The sequence below is a fragment of the Arvicanthis niloticus genome, chromosome 18 (assembly GCF_011762505.2).
Source record: "Arvicanthis niloticus isolate mArvNil1 chromosome 18, mArvNil1.pat.X, whole genome shotgun sequence".
NCBI classification, from domain to species: Eukaryota; Metazoa; Chordata; class Mammalia; order Rodentia; family Muridae; genus Arvicanthis; species Arvicanthis niloticus.
Window position 1 is genome coordinate 37,963,532 of NC_047675.1, and position 26,852 is coordinate 37,990,383.

Consider the following 26,852-nt stretch of genomic DNA (forward strand, 5'->3'; position numbering starts at 1 on the left):
GCGCTTCCCTTTGGAGTGGGGCCAATTTCAAGGAACATGTACTTGAGACCAACGTTTGGCAGTTTGGGTTTCTACTTGGAGTGACTTTCTGCCTCTGCCTTTTCCCCCAGAGGCTCTGCCACACTTGGACACCTGAAAGCAGTGCCAAACAGACTTGATTTGAAATGTTGGTTCCTAACCTTTGCTGACTCATCTCAGTAAGGGCAAAATAGCAAATCCAAACCAGAGTCCCCAGGTTGCTAGATTAATAAAAAAGCAGCCCCCCCACCCCGCCCCATCAGTAATATAACCAAGGCCGTATGCAGGTCACAGTGCCATAGCATCAATATATTGAGGAACATTCCCAAGTGCTTTATTTAGGTAATTAAGAGTTTCATTTGCCTTTTCTTTTTGAGTCAGAATCTTAATACTTAGCTCTGGCTGGACTGGAGCTCACTCTGTCAAGGCTCAGACTGTAGCCTTGAACTCAGAGGTCTGCCTGCCTCTGCCTCCCATGCCTGGATCTAAGGTATGTACCACCACACCAACCCAAGAGCTGATAGAGTAGAGCTGTGGCAGAGCTCACAGGTAGAGTGCTTGCTTAGCATGTGAAAGATGCCAAGTTTGATTCCCAGCACACAGTTTTTGTTTTTTTGTTTTTGTTTTTTTTTTAAAGAGAAAGCCGGCCCTATACTTGAAAATGATTGCGCCTCCTAATTGTTGGGACTTTCTTTTGTAGAACAAAATGGAGGTCAGAAGTCAAAGGTTAAATACTGTCCCTGCATATAGCTAGAGATGTTGGTGGCAGAGTTGGTACTGTCATGTGATTGAGTCCATGGCTGGACTTAGTTATTCTGCTCACAAGTAATAAGGACTTTTTTTTTTTCCTATCACATTCTAAATTGAGGTATGATTACATAAAAAAAAAAAAAAAAAGGTGCACAGAAAATAACTGTAGACCTTCATAAACTTCCACAAGACCTGCATTTTTCTATTTAATACCCTAAGTAAAACACAGATTGTTGCCAGGCATGGTAGCACCCATCTGTAACAGCAGCTTTGGAAAACTGGCCTCAGCCCAGAATGTCACCAAACAAATGTCACCAACCAAACAAACCACAGGTGGTTTTGGTTTTAGTTTTGGTTTTTTTCTAGTGTTAAAAGACTGAAAGTAGCAACTTGCGTGTGTTGACAAGTGTTGGATCCTACCCACTGTCCCCAGTTGAAAGAAATAAACATTGAATTCAAAGGCTACTTACATCTCTGAAGCGTCTCTAAGTTCCCTCTGTCCTTTGGGCTACAGGACCACCTGAAAATCATTTTGGATTTACTTGGATGGCTTTACAGGAAAGCAGGTTGGTCCAGTTACAGACACAATTAATTTTTAGTTTCAGTGTTTTGGTTTTTCTTTTGCTTTTCAAGATAGATGGTAGGCCTGGATGTCCTGGAACTAGCTCTGTAAACCAGGCTGGCCTTCAACTTTTATCAGCTGGGACTGAAGGCATGCACCAACACTGCCCAGCTTTTTAAATAATTGTTTAAAAATATTTTTTTTTACATGTATAGAATGCAAAGCAACTATGATTCTACAAAGAGAGGTATAGAATGAACTATTTTGTTCAGAAAATAAAGACTTTATCTTCAAGATATCTGCCTCCTTGGCTCTGAGCTCAGGCATATTCAGCATGGTGTGGCTGTGCATGCGGGCTGCCTGGCTCTCTCTGAATCTCGCCACTACCTCTGCATAGCAGTGTAGTTCCTCTGGGAAGATTTGCTTGGGCTCATGAACACACACACACACACACCCGTACACATGCACACACACGCGTATACATGCACACACACGCGTACACATACACACTCACACACGCGCACACATGTGTACACACGCGCATGCACAGGATGCACAAGTTCTGTTTTTATTTGGAGGCTATTTCCTACTTCAGTGACCTTCGTGTTGCCGTGGGCTCCCAGCGGGCTCCCAGCAGCTCTGGCTTTCTTGGCAGCACCGGAGGCAAGCTGCACTAGGAAACTTAACGAGCTGAAAAGAGCTGGTGTTCAGAAACTGGAAAACTCTGGCTTTGGAACCTTGTCCTTATACCAAAAATGTCAAGGTCTGCGTGGGGGCAGCTTTCCAGCGGCCACAGACACAAGCAAATCAGACAGCAGGGCACTGGCGGCCAGGGCGGCCTGTTTTCTCCACAGTAGCTTCACTTCCTCAGACAGTGAGCTCACTCTTGGCACTGGGGAATCCATAAATCATGGCATTTAACATGGCATTCCTCCATCCTGAAGGAAGAACTATGTGAACACAGGTGTATACGCACATGGCTGAATGAAACTAAGTTCTCAAAATTCTGAGGAAAAGAAAACTTACACACACACACACACACACACACACACACACACACACACACACACAGTCATAACATTAGACCCTATTTAGGAACATAGGTGAATGTAATCTTCCCTCCAGAGCCAGATTTGGATGAACTTTTTAAATTGAAGACACAATTTAATGGAAATATAGGTAGAGCTGCTACTCCATTTCCTGTGCAGCTTTACTTCTGAGGGGCTTCTAGTTTTTCTACAGTTTAAAATACAAAATCCTTCCCATTATTTAAAAAAGAACCCTGGGTGGGGTATAGCTGGTGGTTGTGGTAGAGCTTTTGCCTACCACATGGAAGGGCCTTCCTAGTTTCTCTGATGGAATTGTCCTGCTCACTATCCTGTTCCTAGTGTTGGTCTATGGGCACCAGTGGAGTGGGGAGTGGGGACACGCATGAATGTCCTTGTATTCTCTGACTTCACCAAAGAAAACAGGGTTGCTGCAGCCAGAGCCTGGAGAGGACCACAGGAGGGACACAAGTCAAATGACAATTGGAACCTCCTTGACGGGTTTGGCCCGCAGCACAGACTAGATGATGTTGCTGGTGACGGGGACAGACAGGATGAGTAGGATAACTTATGGAGAGGACTGCTTTCTGACTTGGGATTTTAGGAAGATAAGGACAGCCTAGGTGTCACAAGACACAGTCTGAGTCTACAGTACTACAGAGATGGGATTTAGAGGCATATGTACAATTCTAAACTTTCCTTTTTCTGGTTTTGTGAGACAGGGTTTCTCTGTTCCAGATAGCTTTTGCTGACCTGGAACTCTTAAGTGCTGAGATTAAAGGCGTGCCCCACCACCCAGTGTAAACTTGGGTTTTAAGAGCATAAAATTGGATGTAGGCTGTTGGATGTTTAAGTACCACCTTTAGCTCTTGAGAAAATAAGTACAGCTCAAGATGAAGCTGCCTTTAGTGGTTAGCCTTCAGTGCTTTCCTCCCATATGCCAGTGTCTAAGGTTTTTAGGTGTTTGGGTGTGAGTAAACTTGACATTATAACTTTAGGAGTAAAAATGTATTACTGGCTGAGACCTTTTCCTCTTACTGGGCTGCCTTGACTGGCCTAAATAGGAGAGGAGATGCCTAGTCTTACTGCAACTTGATATGCCATGGCTGGTTGATATCCATTGGAGGCCTGCCCTCTTCTGAAGAGGAATGGAGGAGTAGATGGGGGTGGGAGAAGGGGAGGAGAGGAGGGAGGGAAAACTTCAGTCAGGATGGGAAATAAATTAAATAAATAAATAAATAAATAAATAAATAAATAGTTTGAAAAATATGCTACTTCACATTTTATTTAAGCCTTTATAATATAAAAATCTCATAAAAGAACCCTGCATGGTGGCACACACCTTTAATCTCAGCACTCAGGAGGCAGAGACAGGCAGATCTCTGCATATGAGGCCAGCCTGGTCTACAAAGTGAGTTCCAGAATAGCCAGGGCTACACAGAGAAACCCTGTCTGGAAAAACAAAGCAAAGCAAAGCAAAACCAAACAGTATAAAACATAGTGACACTGAGTAACAAGCAGAGCTTCTGTTTCCAGCTAGTTATTCAAGGTGGGAAGAAGCTGAGTACTCTCTCTTAGCTGACAGTTAAACAGGGTTAGTTGCTAGGTCTTTTGCTGATTTGCTGTAGGAAATTAAGGCATTTGGGAACTGAGTTAAAAAGAAAATAATTCAATCAAAATAGGGACCTGCTCTGCTGATACAGGTGCTTACCGCCACACATACACTATAGCATGTGTGGCCCCCATAAATCAAGAAAGACAATCAAACTAGGCATTTGTCTCATGTGGTTTGGGTACGCTGGACCCTAGGGCTTCGGCTGTTCTGGCAGTTTCCTCCTCTGCTGCCTTCATTGTCAGCTGGCTGTCTCTGTCTGTAGGGAAAGATGGTGGCTACTGGCAGTTACAAGAATATAGTGGCCCCCACGACACTGGTCAGAAGAGAATCCTGGAAGCAAAGTATGGTGTGACACCAGGAGGCAGAGGTGGGAGGATCAGAGCCCAAGCTCATCCTTGGCTGTGTGTTGAGTTCAAGGCCAGCCTGGACTATAGAGAGGGATCCTGTCTCAAGCAAAAGATAGGAGGATGAGGAGAAAGTGGTGTGGCGGGGGATGATGGTGGCTTGGTATTTAGAAAGCTATAGCAGGACTGAAAGCCAAGGACAGTGTAGGTTACAGAGTGAGACTATCTCAAGAACAAAACCAAAACCCAAACAAACCTTTCTTGGTAAGTCTGAGAACAGAGCTTTCCAAGGCTAGTCTTGTGCTAGGCCTGAGGGTAAAGTTAACTTCAGCCATATCTGGTTGCTGAGGACTGGGAAATGATGGTTCTCAAAGGAAGGCTGGAAATATGAAACACATTTTCATTAGTCCAGGAGAGACTGTAATGTTTCCAACATTCTAAAGTGATTCCAGCCCGATGCATACTTGCTGAATCAATATAAGAAGATAGAAACCAGAGCTGCTGAAGATTACTTAAGAGCACCATGTTCCAAACTCTGATGATGTATTTTAAAGAACCAATAAAACACAATTGAAGGCACATACCAAGGTCATAATTGAGAGGCTATTTTAGCACAGAGCTGCTCCAGTCAAGTATAACTGATGAAGTTCTGGGCTCCATTTATGACACCAAAAGGTGCAGCGCTCTGGGAGAAGGCATCGTTTTCTCCTCAGACTTAATGTCCAGAAAAACAGAGGTTTGTTCAGCACAAAGGGAGAGGGAGACCAATGTGAAGGGTCCTGATACCAGCAAGTGTTCATTTAAACTGGTGGTAGTCGGGTGGGTTTCTGATCCAGGACGCAAACGGCTGTATCCTCCGGAGTGCACCCCAGGCTTCCTGGTAGGCAGACGCAGCCTCCTTGTACTCCTGATAGGTAGCCGGCTTCTGTACCCTAATGCACACATGCCATCAAGCACAGTTCTAACTGAACTGCTCACCCTTAGATCAACTAGGCAGATTCAAACAGCAGGACAGGAGCAGGGAGAGCACTCTGTCCCTCCACAGGAATCCATGTTAAAGCAATGCGTTCGTAAGCAAGTTAGAATCACACACTGCTGGTTCTGTATGGCCCTTGTGTAAGCAGGTTAGAATCACACACCGCTGGTTCTGTATGGCCCTTGTGTAAGCAGGTGAGAATCACACACTGCTGGTTCTGTATGGCCCTTGTGTAAGCAGGTTAGAATCACACACCGCTGGTTCTGTATGGCCCTTGTGTAAGCAGGTTAGAATCACACACCGCTGGTTCTGTATGGCCCTCGTACCATCAGAGAAGAGTTTCTTTGTGGTGCTGAGGACCACACAGTCTCAAGTATACTGGACAGTCTCCTCCTCCTGTCACTGAGCTGTCCACCCCAGCCCTGACAAGACTTCCACCTTCTTGGCTGTTTTTTGTTGTAAGAACGTTACATCCTACTATGTGCTGCAGTTGACCTTCCTAGCCTTTCTGCTGAAAAGTTCCTGATACTCTGAGTAGTTGAAATTCTTATGAGATTTTCTTTAGCTAAGGACTAGGATCAAATTGTGGGTGGGGCTAGGCAGTGGTGGCGCACGCCTTTAATCCCAGCACATGGGAGGCAGAGGCAGGCGGATTTCTGAGTTCGAGGCCAGCCTGGTCAACAGAGTGAGTTCCAGGACAGCCAGGGCTACACAGAGAAACCCTGTCTTGAAAAACCAAAAAAGAAAAAAAAAAAAAAAAAAAGAAAAAAAAAATTGTGGGTGGGAGTCCTCCGAGTCCTTGTCTTGGCCTTGAGTTCTGCCTGGCTTTCTAAGTCCAATCTGAGCTGGAATTCTCCTGTGTTCTTTAACAGCAGCTCTGGTCCCACCCTTACTGAGCAGAGGAAGCCCTGGCTTTGATCCTCAGAACCGAGTAAACCAGGTGTGCACTCCTAATCCTAGCACTGGGAAGGCAGAGACAGGAGGACCAACTGTCAAGGTCATCCTTGGCTAGAGTAGGTGTAGGCTAGTCTGCCTCATGACACTAACTCAAAGGGAGAAAAGCTTTTTTTTTTTTTTTTTTTTTTACTTTCTAGCTCATTACCCTGCCTGTCTTTAGGAAAATCCCATTTAGTATAGTCTACTAAGATTACTCTAGCCTAGTTTTTTTTTTGTTTTGTTTTGTTTTGTTTTTTTGTTTTTCCCCCCCCAAGACAGGGTTTCTCTGGCTGTCCTGGAACTCACTCTGTAGACCAGGCTGGCCTCAACTCAGAAATCCGCCTGCCTCTGCCTCCCAAGTGCTGGGATTAAAGGTGTGCACCACCACTGCCCAGCTAATTAAAAGTTTTTACTTTATGCCTGTGAGTGTTTTGCCTGCACATATCTGTGCAGCATGCTTGTGCCTCTTGCTCATGGTGTCCAGAAGAGGGTGTTGGATCCCCTAGAACTGGAGTGAGCCACCAGACATGAGTCCTGGGACCTGAACTCCAGCTGGTCCTTTGGAGGAGGAGCAAATGATCTTAACCACTGAGTTAAGTGGCTTTTATAAATAAAATTTGTTACTGGTTGTTAAAACCAAGTATAAGCCATGCCTGGGTCAAGCACTCTTACACGCAATATTTTTACTTATATTCTTCTCAGCGATCTTGTGGGCTTGGCTAACCTTACTATTCTTACTATTGAATGAATCCAGACTGTGATAATCAATCTTCATTGTCAACTAGATTGGATTCATAGTTAGAATCACCAGGGAAACTAACTTCTGGGCATATCCAAGAGGTTGCTGCTTTCCAGGAAGGTCTGACTCAGCTGGGAAGGCCCACCCTGGATGTGGGCAGCGCCACACATGAGCTGGGGTCCCAGACAACAAAAGGAAAAGCCGAGCTGACCACCCATGCTCCTCTCTGCTTCCTAATTCTGGATGCAGTATAAGCTGCCACCTCATCTTCCTGCCACTATGGACTGTGCCCTCCAACTGTGAACCGAAAAGAGTCTTCCTGAAGTTGTGTTTACCAGTTCTCTTTTTATTACAATAACAACGATAACATACAGAGGCATGCCACCTAATGCAATTTTATCCTGTTTCACCCGTTCTTTACTCTTATCATTTATTATTAATTATTGTATATGTAAGGTCATTTATCTTGCCTGAGTACCATGGGTGTGCAGTGCCTGGGGAGGCCTGAAAAGGGTGTCAGATTCCCTGGGATTGGATAGTGGTTGTGAGCCACTATGTGGGTGCTAGGAGCTGAACCTGGGTCCTCTGCAAGAATAGCCAGTGCTCTTCTTTGCCTCTCAGCCATCTCTCCAGCCCCAAGTTTATTATGTTTAATTGTGTGGATGTGTGTGCATGTTCACATGATGGCACAGGAGTGTGGTGGAGGACAGAGGTGCCTGGGGAGGAGGCCCCAGGTGGACAGAGACTATGCTTCTTGCAGTAATACTGATTTCAGTTTTATTTTAATACTTTTTCTTACTAGTAAAGAGGAAGGATCCATGAATTTGATAATTTCAAACTGTATTTGAGTCCTGAGCTTCTGTATCGTATACCAGAGGCCCTGGGTCCCATCCCAGCATCACGTCAGCCAATCAGTCCAAATGATAAAATGAAAAAAAATAAAGACCAGTGCTGTCCTCCTGGTGTCTGGGAGGTGAAAGCAGGGGACCTGCTGGGGGTTTGAGCTTAAGCTCATCGTGAGTTTCAGTTTCAGGCCAACCTGGGCAGTGAGATCCTATCTCAAAATAAGTAAATAAATGTGTAAGACTAAAACCAAACCTTCTGTGCTTCCTGTAAGAACAGCCTCTGTAACTTAGGTAAGACCCTGACACAAACCCCACAACTTCCCATTCTCTCTGGGTAAGCAGTAAGCGCCCACTGGCTCACTGAGCCTGATGTCAAACCAAACATAAGCTAGAACCAGAGCAGACAGACGTCTTTACAGACAGGAGAACAAAGGGACAGACAACATCACCTGACGGAGTCCGGCTGCTCGTCTTCTGCAATGCTGCTCAGCAGCTTCTGGAATGATCTAAAGAGTTCCACCTTGCTGATTCGGGATCTGTTCAGAAAAGGCAAGTAATGATCACTTCCAACTGATTACGTACCAGACCTCATCACAATGCTCAGATGTGAATGTGCCAGATCCCCCCCCCACCCCTCTGTACCCCACAAGGAGAACTGTAGACTGACCTAAAATGTCTCATCAGCCTCTCCTCTCCCGACACAATGTCTTGCTATATTGCCCAGGCTAGTCTTGAGTCATGAGCTCCTGCCTCAGTTTCCCAAGTGTTAGGATCATAGACATGGGGCACCACTGCCTGCCTCTCTAGAGAGACCTGTGCTGTGAGGAAATGAAATCCCTTGCTAGCAAATGACTCTGACCTGTTAGCCACAGGACGGTGCATTTTCACAACTAAATCCCACCAACCTCACCCCAGCTTTCAGGGGTCTGCAGCCCCAGATAACATAACTGACCTCTCAGATTCCACAGCACAGGCACTAGGAAATTCATCATTTATGCCAAATCTGCAGAAACTATGAATACAGTCTATTAGGGTTTGTTTTGTTTTGGGGGGTTTTGTTGTTGTTTTGAGACAGGGTTTCTCTGCACAGTTCTAGATGTTCTTTGCAGACCAGGCTGGCCTCGAGCTCAGAGATCTGCCTGCCCCTGCCTCCTGAGTGCTGTGATTAAAGGTGTGCGCCACCACTGCCCGGCTCACTTGTTGTTCTTGCAGAGGACCTGAGTTTAGTTTCCAACACCTGCATTAGGTGGCTCACAACTGCCTTGCTACTCCAGCTCCAGGGGAGCTGCCATCCTCTTCTGGCCTCTGCAGGCACCTGCACTTAAGTGCACATACTCACAAACAGAAACACATGTGTATACAAATAATTAAAAATCAAAAAGATGTGCTACTCTCCCTGAGGACCTAGGTTCAGTTTCCTGCCCCCATAGAATGGCTCACAACTATCTGTAACTCCAGTTTCAGGGGAGCCGGTGCTCTCTTCTGGCCTCTGTGGGCACTGAACATAGTGGTGCACAGACATACATTCAGGCAAATCACTTGCATATATAAAACAAAAATAAATATTTTTTGAAAAAAGAATTAAGTTTTGGGCTAGTGTGATGGGTCAGTGGGTGAAGGCACTTCACCAAGTCTGACAACCTGTGTTTGATCCATGGGACCTTCATGATGGGAGAGAACCAACTTTCAAAAGCTGACCTCTGACCTTAACACACATTCTGAGTCATGAGCCTTTGCAAGCACACACATGCAGAGACACAACATAAATAAATGTAATAATAATAATAAAACCTTAAGAAGTCCTAAATAAGTGGGTACTCAAAACTATGTTATAAATCTGAGCATAACAAACTGCTAAGCTGGCAGGAATGTTACAGAAAGACTTTCCATGTTTCCATGAACCTCTGGTGCAGCGGTTAGCATAGTGGCCTTCCATGTTCCTGATCTGATGACAGTGCCTTCCATGTTCCTGATCTGATGACAGTGCCTTCCATGTTTCTGATCTGATGACAGTGCCTTCCATGTTCCTGATCTGATGACAGTGCCTTCCATGTTCCTGATCTGATGACAGTGCCTTCCATGTTCCTGATCTGATGACAGTGCCTTCCATGTTCCTGATCTGAATGACAGTGCCTTCCATGTTCCTGATCTGATGACAGTGCCTTCCATGTTCTTGATCTGATGACAGTGCCTTCCATGTTCCTGATCTGATGACAGTGCCTTCCATGTTCCTGATCTGATGACAGTGCCTTCCATGTTCCTGATCTGATGACAATGCCTTCCAAATTGCTTTTTAGATTTAAAATACAAGAAAGGCCAAGACAAGACACTCTTGAAAGACATGGCAAGAGGACTTTCTCCTACAGATACCATCTTATTTAAAGCTAGAGTTGAATATGTTTTTTGAGTGCACACACAATTCTGGTACTTGGTTGGCTGAGCAGAAGGACTAGAAGTTCAAGGACAACCTAGGTCAGGGAGAAGGGTAGAGAGAGGGAAATGGAGAGACTCAATCTAAAAAACCATGAAGAGTATGGTTCTGTTATAGGGATAAACACAACTACAGAAGAGAACAGAATAAGGGTGTGTGTGGCCTGGTCTACAGAGTGAGTTCCAGTACAGCCAAGGCTACACAGAGAAAGCCTACTGTGAAGTGCACCCCCAATCCCACTTAAAACATGCGAATTTCTAAAAATCAATTATTTCTATGGCTGTAAAGAATACAATCTCAGTTTGTCTGGCAGGAAGCTACTCCTGCAACAGGAGGCTTCTAAACGCTGGGCGACTGCAGGTGTCCCACGGAGATAAACCCCAAACCACCTGCAGCCCCAACGCTTATTTCTTCTCACCTGAATAAAGTGGCCTGGCAGAATGTATACACCAACAGTTAAAACTTCCACCGAGACCCTACAGCTGAGACACAGTCTCCTGGGACTGAATTACTATAACTAAATACTAGGCACATGTTCGTAAAGCCCCAGTTAATTAATTACTACTCAGAAAATTATTATAAGAACAAAGTCACCCCTAGGCCTTCTGCATTATATACTACAGTTGTTTAAGCTGGTCTTCTTGGACTCCTAACAGCAGGAACAGGGGCTGTTTCTGACTCTTTTGCCAGCTTTTGGGACCCTTTTCCTCATAGTGGGTTGCCTTGCCCAGCCTTTATATGAGGGAAGGTGCCTAGTCTTACTGCAATTTGATATGCTATGTTTGGTTGATATCCATGCGAGCATTACCCTTCTGAAGAGAAACAGAGGAGAAAAGGATGGGGGTAGGGGACAGAGGAGGTTGGGGAGGGGACTGGGAAGAGAGGAAGGAGTGGAAACATCATCAGTCAGGATGTAAATAATAATAAATAATTAAAAATGAAAAAAAAGAGCCAAGTCATCTGTTAAACATTAGAGAACATATTCAGTGGGCACCAAAGGCAACACAATGTTCATTTTTCATATAGCTAGCAATTTTACTGTAAATATAATTTTATCAGTTGGCTATATGTATTGACTAATAAAATAATAATCTTGGTCAAGACCGAAAAAATATATGCTTGTTACTGCCTCCTGAGTGTTGGGATTAAAAGCAAGTACCACCAAACCTGGTTTATATTGAGTATTAGTAAAGCATATGGGAACGCTTCATTCATGAGAAACTTCTACTGTGTCATACTCTACATCCTGGAGAACAGATTCCCATCAAGGCTCAACAGCTCCCCAACTGACTGGAAGGAGGTCTACAGGGATCTGTTTACCACCATCACAAAGGTAACACATGATGTTAACACATGCAAAGGCTGGTACAGAGGCTGCTACCACCCTCTTGGGAACACACCTGTGAAGGTTCTCAACAGTCTGTTCCCTGGAAAACCAAGAAGAACGTTGAAATTTTTTTTGTCGGTTTTTTGGTTTTTTGTTTTTTTTTTTGTTTTTTTTTTTTTGCTTAAGTCATCTCATTAGTAACATAAGGTGTTGCCCACACACACTCAGCACTCAGGGGTGAGGCTGGATCCAGACCAAAACCTTGCTGAACTATATAGTGTCAGCAGCTACCTCCCCACACCAAGAGGCTCGTGGGAACAGCTCATGGCATAGCGGCTAGGAAACTGGTTCTATTCATGTGGTTACCACATGACCCACCAACGTTCATTCCCTAAAAGAAATGAACATAAACAATCGGGTACCCAGCTGTTCACACCAGCACTATTCACACCAGCAGTATTCACACCAGCAGCCCGAAGCAGAACACCCCCAAAGGCCTCGCTGAAGAGAGGAGAAGCCACGGGAGTAGAGTGTGTGCTGCCTAGCCATACAATGAAGTGCCAGTCCACACTACGAGTGAGCCGTGGAGACACAAAGGACAATGGGGTAAAGGGTTTCATTTATACTAAGTATCCAGAAGATAGAAACACAGAGAGAAAACTAAATGTAGCAAATGAGGCCAGGGCCAGGGAGGAGGAGGGGGAGAGGAGAGGAAGAAGGAAGAAGAGGGGGGAGAGGAGGAGAGGAAGAAGGAAGAGGAAGGGGGAGAGGAGAAGAGGAAGAAGGAAGAGGAGGGGGAAGGGGAGGAGAAGAAGTAGGAGTAATTAGTTTCCTTTTGGGGGAAATGAAAAGGTCTCAGAATTGGACAGGAAGGGGTGAGTTCAGAGCTACCCTCTCCCCAGCCCCAGGAAGCTGTACCTGGCCCGAGGGCTTCCAATTTCTTTCTTTGTTGTTCCTTGTGGAAAACCATTGGCTGTAACATCCAAAGGCTGCTGAGGGACAGCACTCCAGCTGATAGCTAGGAAGAGAGGGATTCTGGGGTTAAAACATTCTCTACCCAGAAATCAGTGCTGCCCTCAAATCTTGGCCAGAGTGTTCTCTCTGCAGTGGCAGCAGGTAATCCAGGTTCAGAACCGGTCTAAGTGCTGAGTTAGTGTCTACTGAGTACCTAGCCCTGAACAGTCAACTGCATCCATCCCCACTCCCAAGGCTCAGGCACACAGAAGAGGAAGAATGACAGAGCTGGAGGGTGGGGGAGGGGCTGGGAAATGCTCTCTGGACATTTTATGGCTGCCATACAAGTGTAGCTATGGTTACCTGCAAAAGATCCAGCCAACATGAGTCAGCATGTCACCAGACAGCACTAACTGGAGTCAGAGGACTACGAAAAGTGCAAGTAGATGCCAAATGGAAAGCAAACCAATTAAACCAGGTGCCAGATATTTCACAAAAATGTTTCTGTGACTTTACAGTGACATGGAAATGAGCTATGACGTCAACATCGAGTTGGGGGTGATGCTTGGCTCCTCGGGGCTCAGTGACGTCAAGAGGTTCACAATTACAGCTTACAATTTAATTTCTTATACTTATTTATTGAGGGGACGGGCATATGTATGTCATGGTGCAGACGTAAAGGTCAGAGGATAAGCTAGGGGGAGGAGGGTTCTTTGCTCCCACTGTGGATTCCAGGATCAGTGTGGAGTTATCAAGTTTGCTGGAAAAGTGTGCCCTTATCATCTCACTGGCTCCTAGCTTAAAATTTCCTTGAAAATTTATTATATGCTAGGTACAGAATTATATATGATAGCTATGACGAGCAGTATTTTTCTAATCTGAACATAAAGAAGGCCAAGACAGGGTAAGTGACCTGGTCAGGACCTCACAGGACACCTTCCAAGGAACACATTTGAGTTCCCACTGTCCTCCTAGGCTGGCATGATGCTGACCTGCCTAGGGCAGTCTGTGATGCTCCAGGGTAAGTCAACCTGGATTCCTTACCTGCCCCACAAGGGACGAGTCGGCCTGGACTGTCACCTCTTTTCCTGTGCACTGCACAGCGGCTCTGTTCGAATAGTAAATCCGACTGCTGTATTTTCAGTTCTTGAACGCCAAAGCCTCTGGGTAAAACCAAGGTTTCCTGACACCTAAGTATAAGGGGAAATACATTCAGTTTAGATGTACCTAGAGAAAAAGACTCTCAGGTAGTAGCTCACTGTCCCCAAGCCTTATGAGAGTCAAAGGCCTTAGTAGCTGAGTGAATCTGTTTACTTATTGAGGTGGGACAAGTGAAACATGCCAGATTTTGCACAGTAAGAACTTTTAAAATAAGTCAGGTGGTGGTGGCATACACGTTTAATCCTAGCACTCAGGAGGGAGAGGCAGGTGGATCTCTGTGAGTTGGAGTCCAGCCTGGTCTCCAGAGCAAGTTTCAGGACAGCCAGGGTTACACAGAGAGATATAGTTTCGAAAAAACCAAACCAAAAAACCTAGTAACAACAAAAACTTTTAAATTTTATTATTTATTTATTTGAGACGGGTTCCCATGTAGTCTAGGATGGTCATGAACCTGAATTACGGCAGAGGATGACCTTGAAATTCTGATCCTCCTGCCTGGGCTTCCTGAGCGCTGGGATTACTGGGGTGCACTATAGCCACGCTGTTTTATGAGGTGTTCATAAAGGAAGTGAGGATCAACCAGAAAGCCTTACTTATGCCTGCCAGCAGCAGCTTAGCAACTGAGCAATGTACCCCCATCCCCAGCAAGAATTAAAAAAGATCCCATCCTATTTGGTCTGAGGCATAGCTAAAAACGAAGTTAATGCCCATCAGTGGGATCAGAAATCTAAAACTTCATTCTTATTTTGAGAAACTTACACTGTACCTTGTTTACACAGGCTTCCTAGGAAATCCTTCAAACAACTCAAACTAAAATGATCCTGTACTGTAAAAGTTGTATGTTTCCTCTTCTGAACAAGCCAGGCGCTCACATGATGCAAATCCAGTGCACAGATGGCACTTCAAATCTCAGAGACTTCACAGCCATTAGCAGCCACCACCACACTCCGTGCCTTTCTCCAGCCCCGGAACGACTCCCCTTCTGTGGTTATTTCACGGCAACTGAGTCACACATGCGTGGCTTACTTCACTTACTTGATATTTCATGGTTCACTCACATGGATGCTGTGTCGCATGTATCTCAACACTAGGCTTTTTTGGAGACTGGATTTCACATAGCCAGGTGAGAATCAATGTAACGTAATGTTTGGTACTCCAGTCCTTTCTAACAGGGAACAATATTTGCTTGTTTAAATGCACTCCTTTTTTTTTTTTTTTTTGTTTTGTTTTGTTTTGTTTTTTTTTGTTGATTGCTTTTTTTAAAAAGGTTTATTTACCTATTTTATTTATATGAGTACACTGTCGCTCTCTTCAGACACAACAGAAGGCAGCATCGGATCCCATTACAGATGGTTGTGAGCCACAATGTGGTTGCTGGGAATTGAACTCAGGACCTCTGGAAGAGCAGTCACTGCTCTTAACCACTGAGCCATCTCTCCAAGCCCTGTTTGTCTGCTTTTTAAAGACAGGGTCTTACATGTATCCTGGCTGTCCTGGGACTCACAATGTAGACAGGCTGGCCTTGAGGCTCACAAAGGTCCAACTGCCTCTGCCTCCCGAGTGCTGGGACTAAAGACATGTTGCCACACCTAGAGATTCACTACACCTTATTCATTTGTCCATTTATCCATCCATTGATAAGCATTTGGGCTCCTTCAGTTAGAGGCTATTCCAACATGCTGCTATACACAGCTCTGTATGTTTCCATGGGAATATACAGTTTCACTTCTCTTGGGTGTGTGCTTATGAGTGGGAACCCTAGGTTCTGTTTGGGGTCTTGCTTTTGGAATCTGCTTCCCAGGTTGTATGTTCCCATGATGTCTCTCTCACCCCAATTTATTACAGTACACGCCAGAGTGGTCAGGTGTACAGCCATCTTTATCCTTTTTTGAGATGTGGTCTTTATTTTGCCAAGATTTAGAATTTTGGAGACATAGCCTAGACTGGCCTTGACCCTGGATCCCCCTGTTGAGCTTCCCGAGTACTGGGTTTGTAGCTGGTCTCTGCTGCTCTGCGGGATCTTCTTCCCACCTTTTATTCCCCTTGCTTTGCCTCTATCACTAGACAGGAGGGAAAGAAGAACAGAGGAGAGACATCTCTGAATCTAGTTTCCTTCCTTCCGTTTCTTCTTTGAGCACAACCACTAGCTAACTGCAGCCCAACCCCCTGAATGACCAATGACTGCCAACCCTGCCTGTCAGGGCCCTAGCATTTATATACTCTCTAAAAGGCTCCCAGAATTCCAAATACCACACAAAGAAATTATCTGCAGCTGGCAAAGTCACATCTCTGCTAGAGCGTGATTCGGACAGTCCTAAGCAGCCCCATATCCTACACCTGGGGTTAAGATAAAAGCACATTCTTACAATATTTCTGTGTTTTAAAAGAAATCAAAATTGTCACAATAGGGGTTAAAACTAATATTTAGTTTATAAAAAACTATTTCTTGTTTGCTTGCCTGCTTTTTTTCCTTTTTTTTTTTTTTTCTTTTTTGAGACTGGATCTCACGTAGCCTAGGCTGGACACAAACCCCCTATGTAGCTGAGGGTAATCTTGACCTTCTGATCTTCCTGTCTCTCCCCTGCCCCACCAAATGCTAAGACTAGAAGTCTATGTCTTCACTGTCATCACGCCCAGTTTTATGTGGAGCTGAGATTCAACCTAGAGCTTCATTCAAATTAGGCAAGCACTCTTCAACTGAGATATATTCCCCAGCCCTGGCAATTATTCTGCTCACTGCAGAAATACACAGCAGAAAAATGATAATGTACGGCTTTAACAAAGAAGAAAAACAGCAGTAACACCATGACTCAGAGGTAATTAGCGATGCAGAGCCTCCTACAGCTTTCTGTGCACAGAACATATTTTAAGACCAAGATGGAGCTTATTTCATCTTCTAAATTGCTTTAGACATCACAAACATCTTTCTGCATTAAATATTTATCAATACTATTTTAACAAAAAAAAAAAATCACTCAATCTCCAACTGTGGAGAATTACTTTTTTCTTTTCTTTTCTTTTTAAGTTACTGTATCTACAGTGCAAACCTAAGACTTACGTTTTTTTATTTCTTTAGAAAAAGTGACAAGATACAAAATTGAAGAGTCTACAGGTGTAGACTTCTGGCTCCTTGCTCACCTTCTGCCTCCCTCCCCCACGGCCTCTTACCTGCCAATCAATGCCCTCCTCATGGCTTCCTGGCTGTATGGGCACTTCCCGATGACCACAGCTGACAGGTATATGGGCTTCTCCAGGAAGTGCATTAGCAGTGCGCCCTGGCATCCGAGGACATTCCACCTTGCCATCTTGTCACTGCAGGACATGGAGCATGTCCTGTCTCCCCTGCCAGGCTTCACACGAAGTAGTCCCACCTGGTGGTAGGCAGCCCCTGGCTGTCTCAAGTCCCCAGCTTCTCCAGGAACACACTTGGCTCCCGTCCTATAGACATCCACCACTTTGAAGCTACCTGAAGCTATTCCATTGGCAGCATCCAGTTCCTCCTTGGTGAGATCAGAGCTGCTGACATCTGGTTTGACTGGACCACTCTCCTGTGGCCCATGGTGAGCTACACAATTGGAGAGGGACCTGGCAGGTGTTTCAAGCCTGATCTTCTTGGCTACCCGGCTGTCGGGGTCTTCACAGTTCCTTTTATTTTTAGAATCCTCTAGATTCTCAGTCTCTTCTACAGGTGAGTTGTTGGCCCAATTTCTGATGACAGGACAGCAAGGCTGTTCTTCAAACTCCAGCATCGGAATGATGGAGGCATCCCCACCTGCAGGAGAAGGAACCAACCCCTTAACCAGTAATTCTCAGAATAAGACTCCCTGACCAGTGACATTAATATCCCCTACAAATTAGGTGGGACCCAGAAGTCTGTTTAATAAGCTGAGTAGGCCATTCTGATGCAAGCTTAAAGAATCAAGGCCTTAAAACAAAGTCAATTTGTTTTCCCTGCTGAACCTAGATGAATTAAGAGGGAGACAGGTGATAAGCCTTGGTAAAGCATAGGCCTAAGGGGCATAAGGCCTGGTCTTGATTGCAACCACCATAAAAAAAATAAGAAAAAAATAAATACAAACCCTGAACCACATGCTCATATGCAGGTGTGCACGTGGCCTGACATGTGTGGAGGAGGTCAGAGGACAACTGCAGGTGCCAGTCCCCACCCTCCTCTTTGTCTGAGACAGGATCTTGTTTCCTGCTGCATACGTCAGCAATCCATTTTGTCACAGAAATGCTGGGATAATAGACATGACCTAGTGTGTCTGGCTTTGTGTGGGTTCTAGAGATTCAAACTCGGGCGGAATGGCTGATGACAAACACTCCACACTGAGACCTCCACGGGACACTCTTCTTTCCTCAGTAATAAATTAACACTAGGGCTGGAGAGATGGGCTCGGTGGTTAAGAGTGCTTGCTGCTCTTCCACAGGCCCAGGTTCAGCTCCTAGCACCCACATCATGTGGTTCATAATTTGTTAATTCCAGGTTCAGGGGATCTGACACCCCCGTCTCTGCTGGTGCTTGTATGCACGTGGTACACATGAACACCCACATAATCATAACGTAAGTAACAAGTAAATACATCTTTAAAAATTAACAATATATACACATACAAACAAACCCACGTGGCAGGACAGCAAGGTGCCCGTGCTCAAGTCTGAATCAAAGGCTCTGAGGTGGTGATGAAGTGCCTTCCTAGAGCCTGTGAGTTACAACTTCTCCATGACAGAATTGTGGAAAACTGAACATTTAAACAAACATCTCAAGTAATTTCTACCACAAGGAAGTTTTAGAAACACTGCTTCAGACCAGAGTTTCTCAGTCTCTACACTCATGAAATTTTTGTTCGTTTTCTCGACTGGCAAGCACTTTACCACAGAGTCAGCCCCCAGCCTGACAACTACTGATTTATAATGGGTAAGGTTTCCCAAGGGCATTTGCGGCCTGAGTGCCCTTTAGATGTCTTGGAAGAGTAGTGGCTTATTTCATGGGTTGAGTAAACTTGACAAACATTAATCATAATATCCTCATCTTGGGGATTTTATGATACATATTCTCACAGAAAAGACCCACGATAACTGCCAAATCCAGTCCACTCCAGTGTTTCTAAAAGCTCCGGTGTTTCCCTGTACTGGTTTACAGTCCTCATGTATTCTGTGTCCACGGAAACTAGAGGAAGGAAAGCGCAGCACTCCCTTGAGAAGGAAGCTGTTTCTTCAAACACCAGCCCAATGTGTGCTGCTTTTCCAGTGTGCAAAGTATACTTGTAGTCTTTATAACCAGAAAGTGGCAAAGGCAAGAGGGACACAGGAGGAGAAAAGTCGTAGGACAGGCTGCCTGGCTGGCTTCCAGAGACCTTACAAGGTGACAGCAACTTTGGAGAATTCACTGGGGTCCACCTCCTACTCAGTAGGCTCAGAGATGTGATCCTGACAGAATGGCAGAGTACAAGAGGCTGACTCACACCAGTAACACAAAGACAGGAGTCTAAAGTAGCTAACCAAGACCCAAATTATTCTCACTGATGAGAAGTAAATGTCAGGGAGCCAGAGTCACATTTGCTTCCAGCGTGCTTCCTTCCTACAGATAAGCCACGGGTGGGGGAGCACCACATTGTACGAGGAGCACCACACTGTACAAGGAGCACCACACTGTACGAGGAGCACCACACTGTATGAGGAGCACCACACTGTACGAGGACCACCACTTTTTAAGATTACTCATGAACGAAGAGAGTTATGTCAGTGGTTGAAGATTTTTCTTCCAGCAAGACAATTTCCAGAGTCTTTAAGATCAACAGAGGACTGCCAAATTCTTATTTAAGATCTTAAAAAGCAAAACAAAATCCAATTATCACAAGGAAGAAGGAACCTAACTCCCACCCCCAGCTGTCCTTCCTCCCACTTCTCAGCACACAGTCATCGTTCCTCCGGAGCCCTGAGGAGAAACCTGGAAGTCCTCGTTCTCCTCACCTTCGTAATCAATCACGCAGTCAGTCCACTGTCCTGAAGCTCGCTTGCATTTATTCAATTGTCTCTGTCTCATCAGTGACCTCTGCCCTCCCCAAATCACCATACTCTCACTTAAACAAGAAGGGAGCCTAAGAACCTCTACATTTGAATTACCTACCACACTACTTCAGTCTTAGTTTTCTTGCCTTGCACACCCAGAGCAGCATGCCCAAGTCCCCTGGTCTGTGTAGTCCCTCTGCAGGCTGACATCCTGGATATATCCCCCAGGTCTTTACTCATGTGAAGCAGGCACTTTACCACTGCATTCTCTTCCTAGACCCTTATTTACTGCTTTAGACTCAGTGTCCCTATCGTGTTGAATATTAGAGAATACCGGTTCATGACAGGAATGGTGGCTCACTCCTGTAACCTCAGGAGGTGAAGGCAAGGAAGGCTAACAGCAGGACTGTGCTAAAAATACAAAACCTCCGGGTGTCTGGAGCATGCCTGCATTCCCTACACTTGGGAGACTGAGGCACGACAACTTAGCAAAAGCCCATGTCACACCAGTGAGAGGGTTCAGTATGCAAAGGTGCTTGCTGCCAAGCCCAATGAACTGAGTTCCAACTCCAGAACCCACCAGGTGGAAGCAGAAAATTAATAACTACAAGTTGTCTTTCCACCTCCGTGTATACACAGCAGCACATACACACACACAGTCTCTCTTTCTAATATGTAAGTTAAAAAAAGTCTCAAAAACAGAGAAATATTTGTTCCATGAATAGATGAATGAATAAAATGGGCTTTATGATTAGTTACTACAGTAAGACTTTGTGCTTTTGAGTCCCAATAATTATATTGTACTTTGTAGGGATTAAGCTTGAAGATGCCCAGTCCTGACTTTGAGAACTAACAGTATAAGACTCCACACCACCCTCTATCTGCCTTTTGCTTTCCCCCAGAAGCAATGTGACTGTGTATGTAAACAGTCACTGCCATTAGTTTTAGCTGTTGTCAGCCAGAACTGCCTTTGGAGAAACATCTCTATGAGCAAGACAAGCATCGGGAAGCAGTCAATACAACACCGATCCTGAGGGTTGGCCATACTTACAGGGTGTGTGGCTAGAGAAAAACACAAAAGACAGGTCAGGTCTGAGCCTCCACAATCCTCTTTGAGTCCCTGAAACAAAGATGCTATCTTCTTTCAGGACGGCTGCCAAATGGAGCTGATGGAGAAGGTATCTGAGGGGTGCAAGATATCAGAATGAACGGACAGGCTGGTGACGTGGCTCAGGGTACCTTACGTGCTGAGGGCCTAGCATATGTGACAGACAGCCCTTGGCTTGATCCCCAGCACTAGAAAATCAGTTAGATGGAGAAAAAGAATTAACAGCACACTTCTGTGGTAAAGAGAGCTCTCTGGTTGGGCGGGAGATGGTTACAATAGAACGAGACTGGCCATGATCCGGGATTATGGGGATGATAGAAACAAGTCCTTTGTGAAGGCTAGAAAGATCTCAGGCTTCACCCTGATCTACTGAGGTCAGAATCTCTGCAGGGAGGTTAGTCATCAGAAGCCTGATGTACCAGGCAAGCGCCCCATCACTAAGCTTATACCCGGGCCCCAGAAACCTGGGTTATAGCAGGTGATTCTGAGGCATGCCCAAGTTTGAGAACCACTAACCTGGACCCTGGTAGTTCACTGAGATATGATCTGCATCAGCTCAAGCTCATTAGAAATCCAAACCCCATCCTAAGACATGGCCGACCAAGACTATTTGGGGAGTGTGGCTTTACCTCTGGAAACTCCTTCTGGCTATGATCTCAGCATGGCTGTCATTGAGGATGTCTCCTGTGGCAAAGACAGGACACATACTGTAAATGAAGACATGAGATCTAGGGAACCTGGAAGAATATACAGCAGTGTCCCCGCACCAGTACTCAGAATGACCATGTTACCTCTTAGAGGGGTCTAAGCTTGAGTTCCTCAATATATGGAACCATAAAATCCTTTGTATAAGGGGAAAGCCTATGTAATATAGGATGAAGTGAGCATGGTGGTACATGTCTTTAATCCTAGCATTTGGGAGGCAGAGGCTGGTGAATCTTTATAAGTCTGAGACCAGCCTGGTCTATACAGGGAGCTCTAGGCCTGCCAGGGCTACAGACCCTGTCACAAACAAACAAAAAACCAGCAAACCAGCAAAAACATATAGGATCCTTTACCCACAAGATGTCAAGAATACCCCTGCCCATGTGGTGATGACCAAAATACTTCTGGACAATGCCAAAGATACCTTGGGTACAAAACTTCCACTGGTTGCAGGGTCCATGGTGGTATATGTAACCCATGGTTTAGGCAGGAATGTCATGAGTTCGAGGCCAGTCTGACATAGCAATTTATAGATAAGCCTGGCCTATACAGTAAGATCTTGTCTTAAAATACTAAGTACAAGCAAAACCAAGTACCACTAGTTGAGAACCACTGGTTTATAGTAACAATTTTTTAAGTGCTAGAAGATTGAATTTAGGGTCTTATGCAGCTAGGCAAGTGCACTGCCCTCAAGTTTCCGGGCCAAATTCTCTAAATTTTTTAAAAGATATCTTGTTACACTTTTATTTATTTTGTATATATGATGTGTGTGCAGGTGATACAAGATGCATGTACAGGTCAGAGGACAATTGAAAGCTTTCTTCTTCTACCATGTGGACTCAGGGAATTAAACTTACCTTGAGGCTTGGTGACAGGGTTTCACCTTGAAGCTCTGACTGGCCTGGGGGCTCATTAGAACACCACAGAAATCCACCAGTCTTGGCTTTCTGAGTGCTGGACTTAAAACCATGCATCGCCAACCCTGACACTTGCTCTATTTTTTTGACATGGGGTTTCACTAAGCTGGTTAAGTTCTTCTTCACATCCACCTGTGGCCCAAACAGGTCTTGAAATTTAGATCTTCCTTCTGCCTCAGCTTCCTAAGCCACCAAGATTACAGGCTTGTGCCCCCTGGCTACAGAAACCTTGTATCTGTAAGTCAGGGATGGAGATCTCTTACACCACGGCACCATATTCATGCTCATGGTGACACATTTCCATAGTGGACGTGACACAGTCCTCGAATAGAGGAGACAAGGCTAGGAGAACAGAAGGGACTTAAGCATTCTTGCTGAGGGCAAAAGTCTATTTAATCAAGATTGTTTTCTGGGCTTCAGAAGCCACCGAGGCTGCTCCTTCTTCCTTTGGTTCAAACTTGAGAATGCTGACTGCCTTTTAGAAGCATGTTCCTGGGGATTTTGCTCTGATTTGGATTTCTCTCTTTCTCTCTGTCTCTCTCTCTCTTTCTCTTAGGGCAGAGAATTTACTATGCTGGTCTTAAACTTCTTGCCACAGCATCTAATGTGGGGTTTACAGGGAGGCACCACCATGTTCAGCTCTGAATTCTTATTTAAAAAAAAAAAAAAAAAAAAAGAATGGTCAGCTGGGTGGTGGTGGTGCACACCTTTAGTCCCAGTGCTTGGGATGCAGAAGCAGGTGGATCTCTGTGAGTTCAAGGCCAGCCTGCTCTATGGAGTTTCAGGACTGCCAGGGCTACACAAAGAATCCGTTTTGAAAAACAACAATAAACAAAACCAAACCAAAGAACAATTGGTTCTTCTAATTCCGGGGACGATCAGTAGTAAATGAGGGGTCAGCCACTCCAGCCAGTATGGCCCCATTTCCTTGACAAGGTCAGTATGACAGTTCAGCACAGAAACAACTGTTCAGAGCTTCTTTGCTTACCGCTGTCTCTCATCTTGGACTGGCCTATGCATTTTGTTCCCGTTCCCATTGAGACAACTTCCTTTGTCACTGAGAGGAAAAAGACAAATCATTAATTGAGTGAGCTCTCCGAGGCCGAAAGCTTCCTGGCGTTCGGGTTTAATAAGTCCACATTCCTCCATTCGTTGGAGCATTCCCACAGGTAGAGTCAACCGGGACTGCAGTTCCCTTGGGGTGGTTTGTCGCCACCAGAAGTACTGCGCCACCTGGTGGACAAAATGGGGAAAACACCTGACGTATTCGAGTCCCACCCAGGCGGTTCTGTGGGTGCAGGGGAGAAAGGGTCTCACCTTGCATGTCCTTATCAGGGGTGTCATAAGCATGGTTAGCTGCAGACTGTATCTTCACCACAGCTGCCAACAAAGTCCACTCACGGTTTGGCTCAGGCTTCCCCTGCTTGGGCAGTCTGACATTATAGTGTGCATAGCACAGCTGAGCAATCTCATCTGCGGTCCACATAGGTGGAGCTGGAGCTGAGGCCACAGAAAAAGCCAAAACCATCAGAGCAGAAAGGATAGAGCCTCACTCCAGTGCTCCAGCTCTTCCCTAACACGGTGCTCAGACTAAGGTCTGTTCTTACTAACCTTCCCCAACTCCCATCTCTAATAAAGGAAAGAGTGAAGCCCAGACGACGAGCTGTTTCTTCAAGATTAACACAAATTACAAGTTAATGAAGGTGGCTTTTCTGTTTTATACTGTCCTCTTGGATTTCAGCTTGCTTTGGGCAGATCGTCACCTTACAAGGTTTCTTTCCGGACAAATGTTCTTTTCTCCAAATGGAAGAGGCAAGCTACCTCACTCTGGCAAATTTCCAAGTCTATCACTTAAAGCTCTTACAACAGTGGTGCTTAAGGGTGTGGGCATGGAGTTAGACTTTCTAGGTTTCAATTTCAGTTTTAATACAGAGTAACTGTGTGATTCCTGGGTAGATCAGTTTTCACATCTGTTAAAACATGACTAATAGTACTTAACTTTTTTTTTTTTTTCTTTTTTCTTTTTCTAGACAGAGTTTTTCTGTGTAACAGCCCTGGCTGTCCTAGGACTTGCTCTGTAGACCTGGATGGCCTTGAACTCACAGAGATCGCCTGCCTCTGCCTCCTTAGTGCTAGGATCAAAGGCATGTGCCCCCTACCTTATTTTATAAAAGCAAATGTCTATCACAATGTTGACCGTGATTAGCATTAAGAAAATACAACGTTTGGTGATCTGAGAAATTTGAATTGGTGGGGGAGAGAAGCAATGTAACGGGCACATGAAGTCACTTACACACAACCTATCAGAACATTAAGCAGATCAGATCTGAAAGAGGCCTGCGAAAGCTGGCAGCACTTCTCCAGTTCTTGGCTGTTAGTGCTCACTGGATATATCTTGACTTCAATCGATTATATAAAAAGCTTCTTAGATGAGCTCATGTGATGGCCCGACACGGCATTTGTAGAATAAACGACAGAATAGTTTTTTTTTTTTTACTGAGCTCTGATGCGATGTTTTGGCAAGATATTTCTAAGACTTCTGCAAAACGCAGGCACATTTTGCAGTAAATGGTAATGATTATTCTGGCAGGGACTGACAGAGATTGTTACTTTAAAGTCTAACGCAGAGAAACCTTGTATTTCTAGGAGCACAAGCACGAGGAATCCCAGAATCCTGTTAGTTCCAGTTAGGCATCACAGAACGGTTTATTTTATGAAGGTAGACACCTGCTATTAAATTCGAGGTACATGCCGGGCGGTGGTGGCGCACGCCTTTAATCCCAGCACTTGGGAGGCAGAGGCAGGTGGATTTCTGAGTTCCAGGCCAGCCTAGTCTACAGACTGAGTTCCAGGACAGCAAGGGCTACACAGAGAAACCCTGTCTCAAAATAAAATAAATAAATAAATAAATAAATAAATTCGAGGTACATATTACAAACTACAAAACAAGGGGACGAAGCAGTCAGAACTACATCACGTCATTCAGGTAGCTGACAGACGCAGTTGTTTAATGTTTCGATATTTTGGGTCCGCTATAATTCATCTCTACAACCCCTATTTAAAGACCTTGAAGAACTCCTTCATATGAAGCATCTCAAACAGGCATTGCTTTGGCTATAAATAACAGTCTTAAAGACTGAAAATATCCCCCAAACCCCTTCTTTTCCCACCCTTCCTACCCCAGGTGAGGCTCCGCTGGGCTGGAGCGCCTAGCAGGGCTGTGAGACCCCTCCCCGCAGGAGCCGTGGACACGGGTCCTCAGTTTCCCCCCCCCCCACAAGGTCAGCTGTGTAGAGCTAACCCCGAGATGCCGACCCGGAGTCCCTGACACCCTGTTATCCACACGCCGCACCCTCCACTGCTTCCTCCACGCGATGCCACTCTACCGCCACGCTCGCCGCAGAACCCGGTTGCGCAGCGGAAGTGACGCACTAAATGACAGCTTCGGTCAAGCTTTGCTCGCAAAGCTCGCTGGTCTTTGTAGTCTTTGGGAACGGAGTCGAGGCTGCTCAGTTCTACAGCCAAGATATGAAGGAAGCTCTGCCAAGGCAGAGCTAGGAAACCGACTTAGCTTGCAACCTGTCAGAATCTTGAACAGAACTATAAGATCCTCTGACAGTTTCTCACCTCGGTCATAACATATGCTGTATTACTACCATGGGTTTGGATGACCTGCCCTTCGCTCATTTTTCTCAGGGGTAACAGACCCTCTGTTATTCTTCAAATAGTCTTATGTACATATATGCATACATATATTTTAAAGATTTATGTAAATATGTGCATGCAAATGCCCAAGGCAGCTAGAAAAGGACATGGTCAAGCTGCCTGACATGGGTGCTGGGCACCGAACCCAGGTCCTCCGTAAGCACAGTAATTCCTTGTAGCACTGAGCCATGTCTCCTGCCGTTTTGTACTGTATGTTAAAACTGCACTGCAGTCCTCTTCTCACGCTTTGTTTGAGTGTGCCTCCACCAAAAGGAACGTGCACTTGATCTGGTTCTCCCTCAACTCCCCACTCAAGCACTAAAGAAAATAAAAGTAATTTTTATAGAAGTGATTTGATTTTCATTCACTGGTGTTTCCAGTGTTTCAGAACAATGCCTCATACTGAACAGAGATTAATATACATTTGTTAAAGATTATGACCATAGATGGGGCTGCAAAGTTGACTTAGGAGTTAAGAGCTCATCTTGCTCTCATAGGGCTGAACTTTATTTCTCAGTATCCATGTTAGGCAGCTTACAAATGCCTGTAACTGGCTCTAAGGGATCCAACATCTCTGGCCTCAGAGGGCACCTGCACTCGAATGTACACACACATAGTTAAAAAAAATACAATGACAAAGTTCTAATTAGACCACTCATTAGACCAGCAGTCTGTGGGGAAAAAAAGTAACATTGCACAGG

General features: G+C 45.1%; 1 protein-coding gene across 4 annotated transcripts; it reads right to left on the reverse strand.

The window, feature by feature from the left end:
* Positions 1-3,631: 3,631 nt before the first annotated feature.
* Positions 3,632-25,861, reverse strand: Adat1 (adenosine deaminase tRNA specific 1). Of its 4 annotated transcripts, XR_013104901.1 has the most exons (11): positions 25,748-25,861; positions 23,764-23,946; positions 23,435-23,503; positions 21,454-21,508; positions 20,768-20,898; positions 16,873-17,476; positions 13,588-13,733; positions 12,508-12,607; positions 8,281-8,367; positions 4,920-5,267; positions 3,632-4,714 (listed from the first exon to the last, which is right to left on the reverse strand). XR_013104901.1 is itself a non-coding variant. In XM_034523074.2 (10 exons), exons 2-10 carry the CDS (start codon positions 23,930-23,932, stop codon positions 5,132-5,134), a joined length of 1,497 nt encoding a protein of 498 aa, XP_034378965.1. In that variant the 5' UTR covers positions 23,933-23,946; positions 25,748-25,861; the 3' UTR covers positions 3,632-5,131. The 4 variants fall into 4 exon arrangements, 3 of the variants coding, with proteins under 3 accessions (XP_034378965.1, XP_034378967.1, XP_034378966.1); XM_034523074.2 differs by having other exon boundaries at positions 3,632-5,267; XM_034523076.2 differs by having other exon boundaries at positions 3,632-5,267; positions 25,762-25,860.
* Between the last annotated feature and the right edge of the window lie 991 nt (positions 25,862-26,852).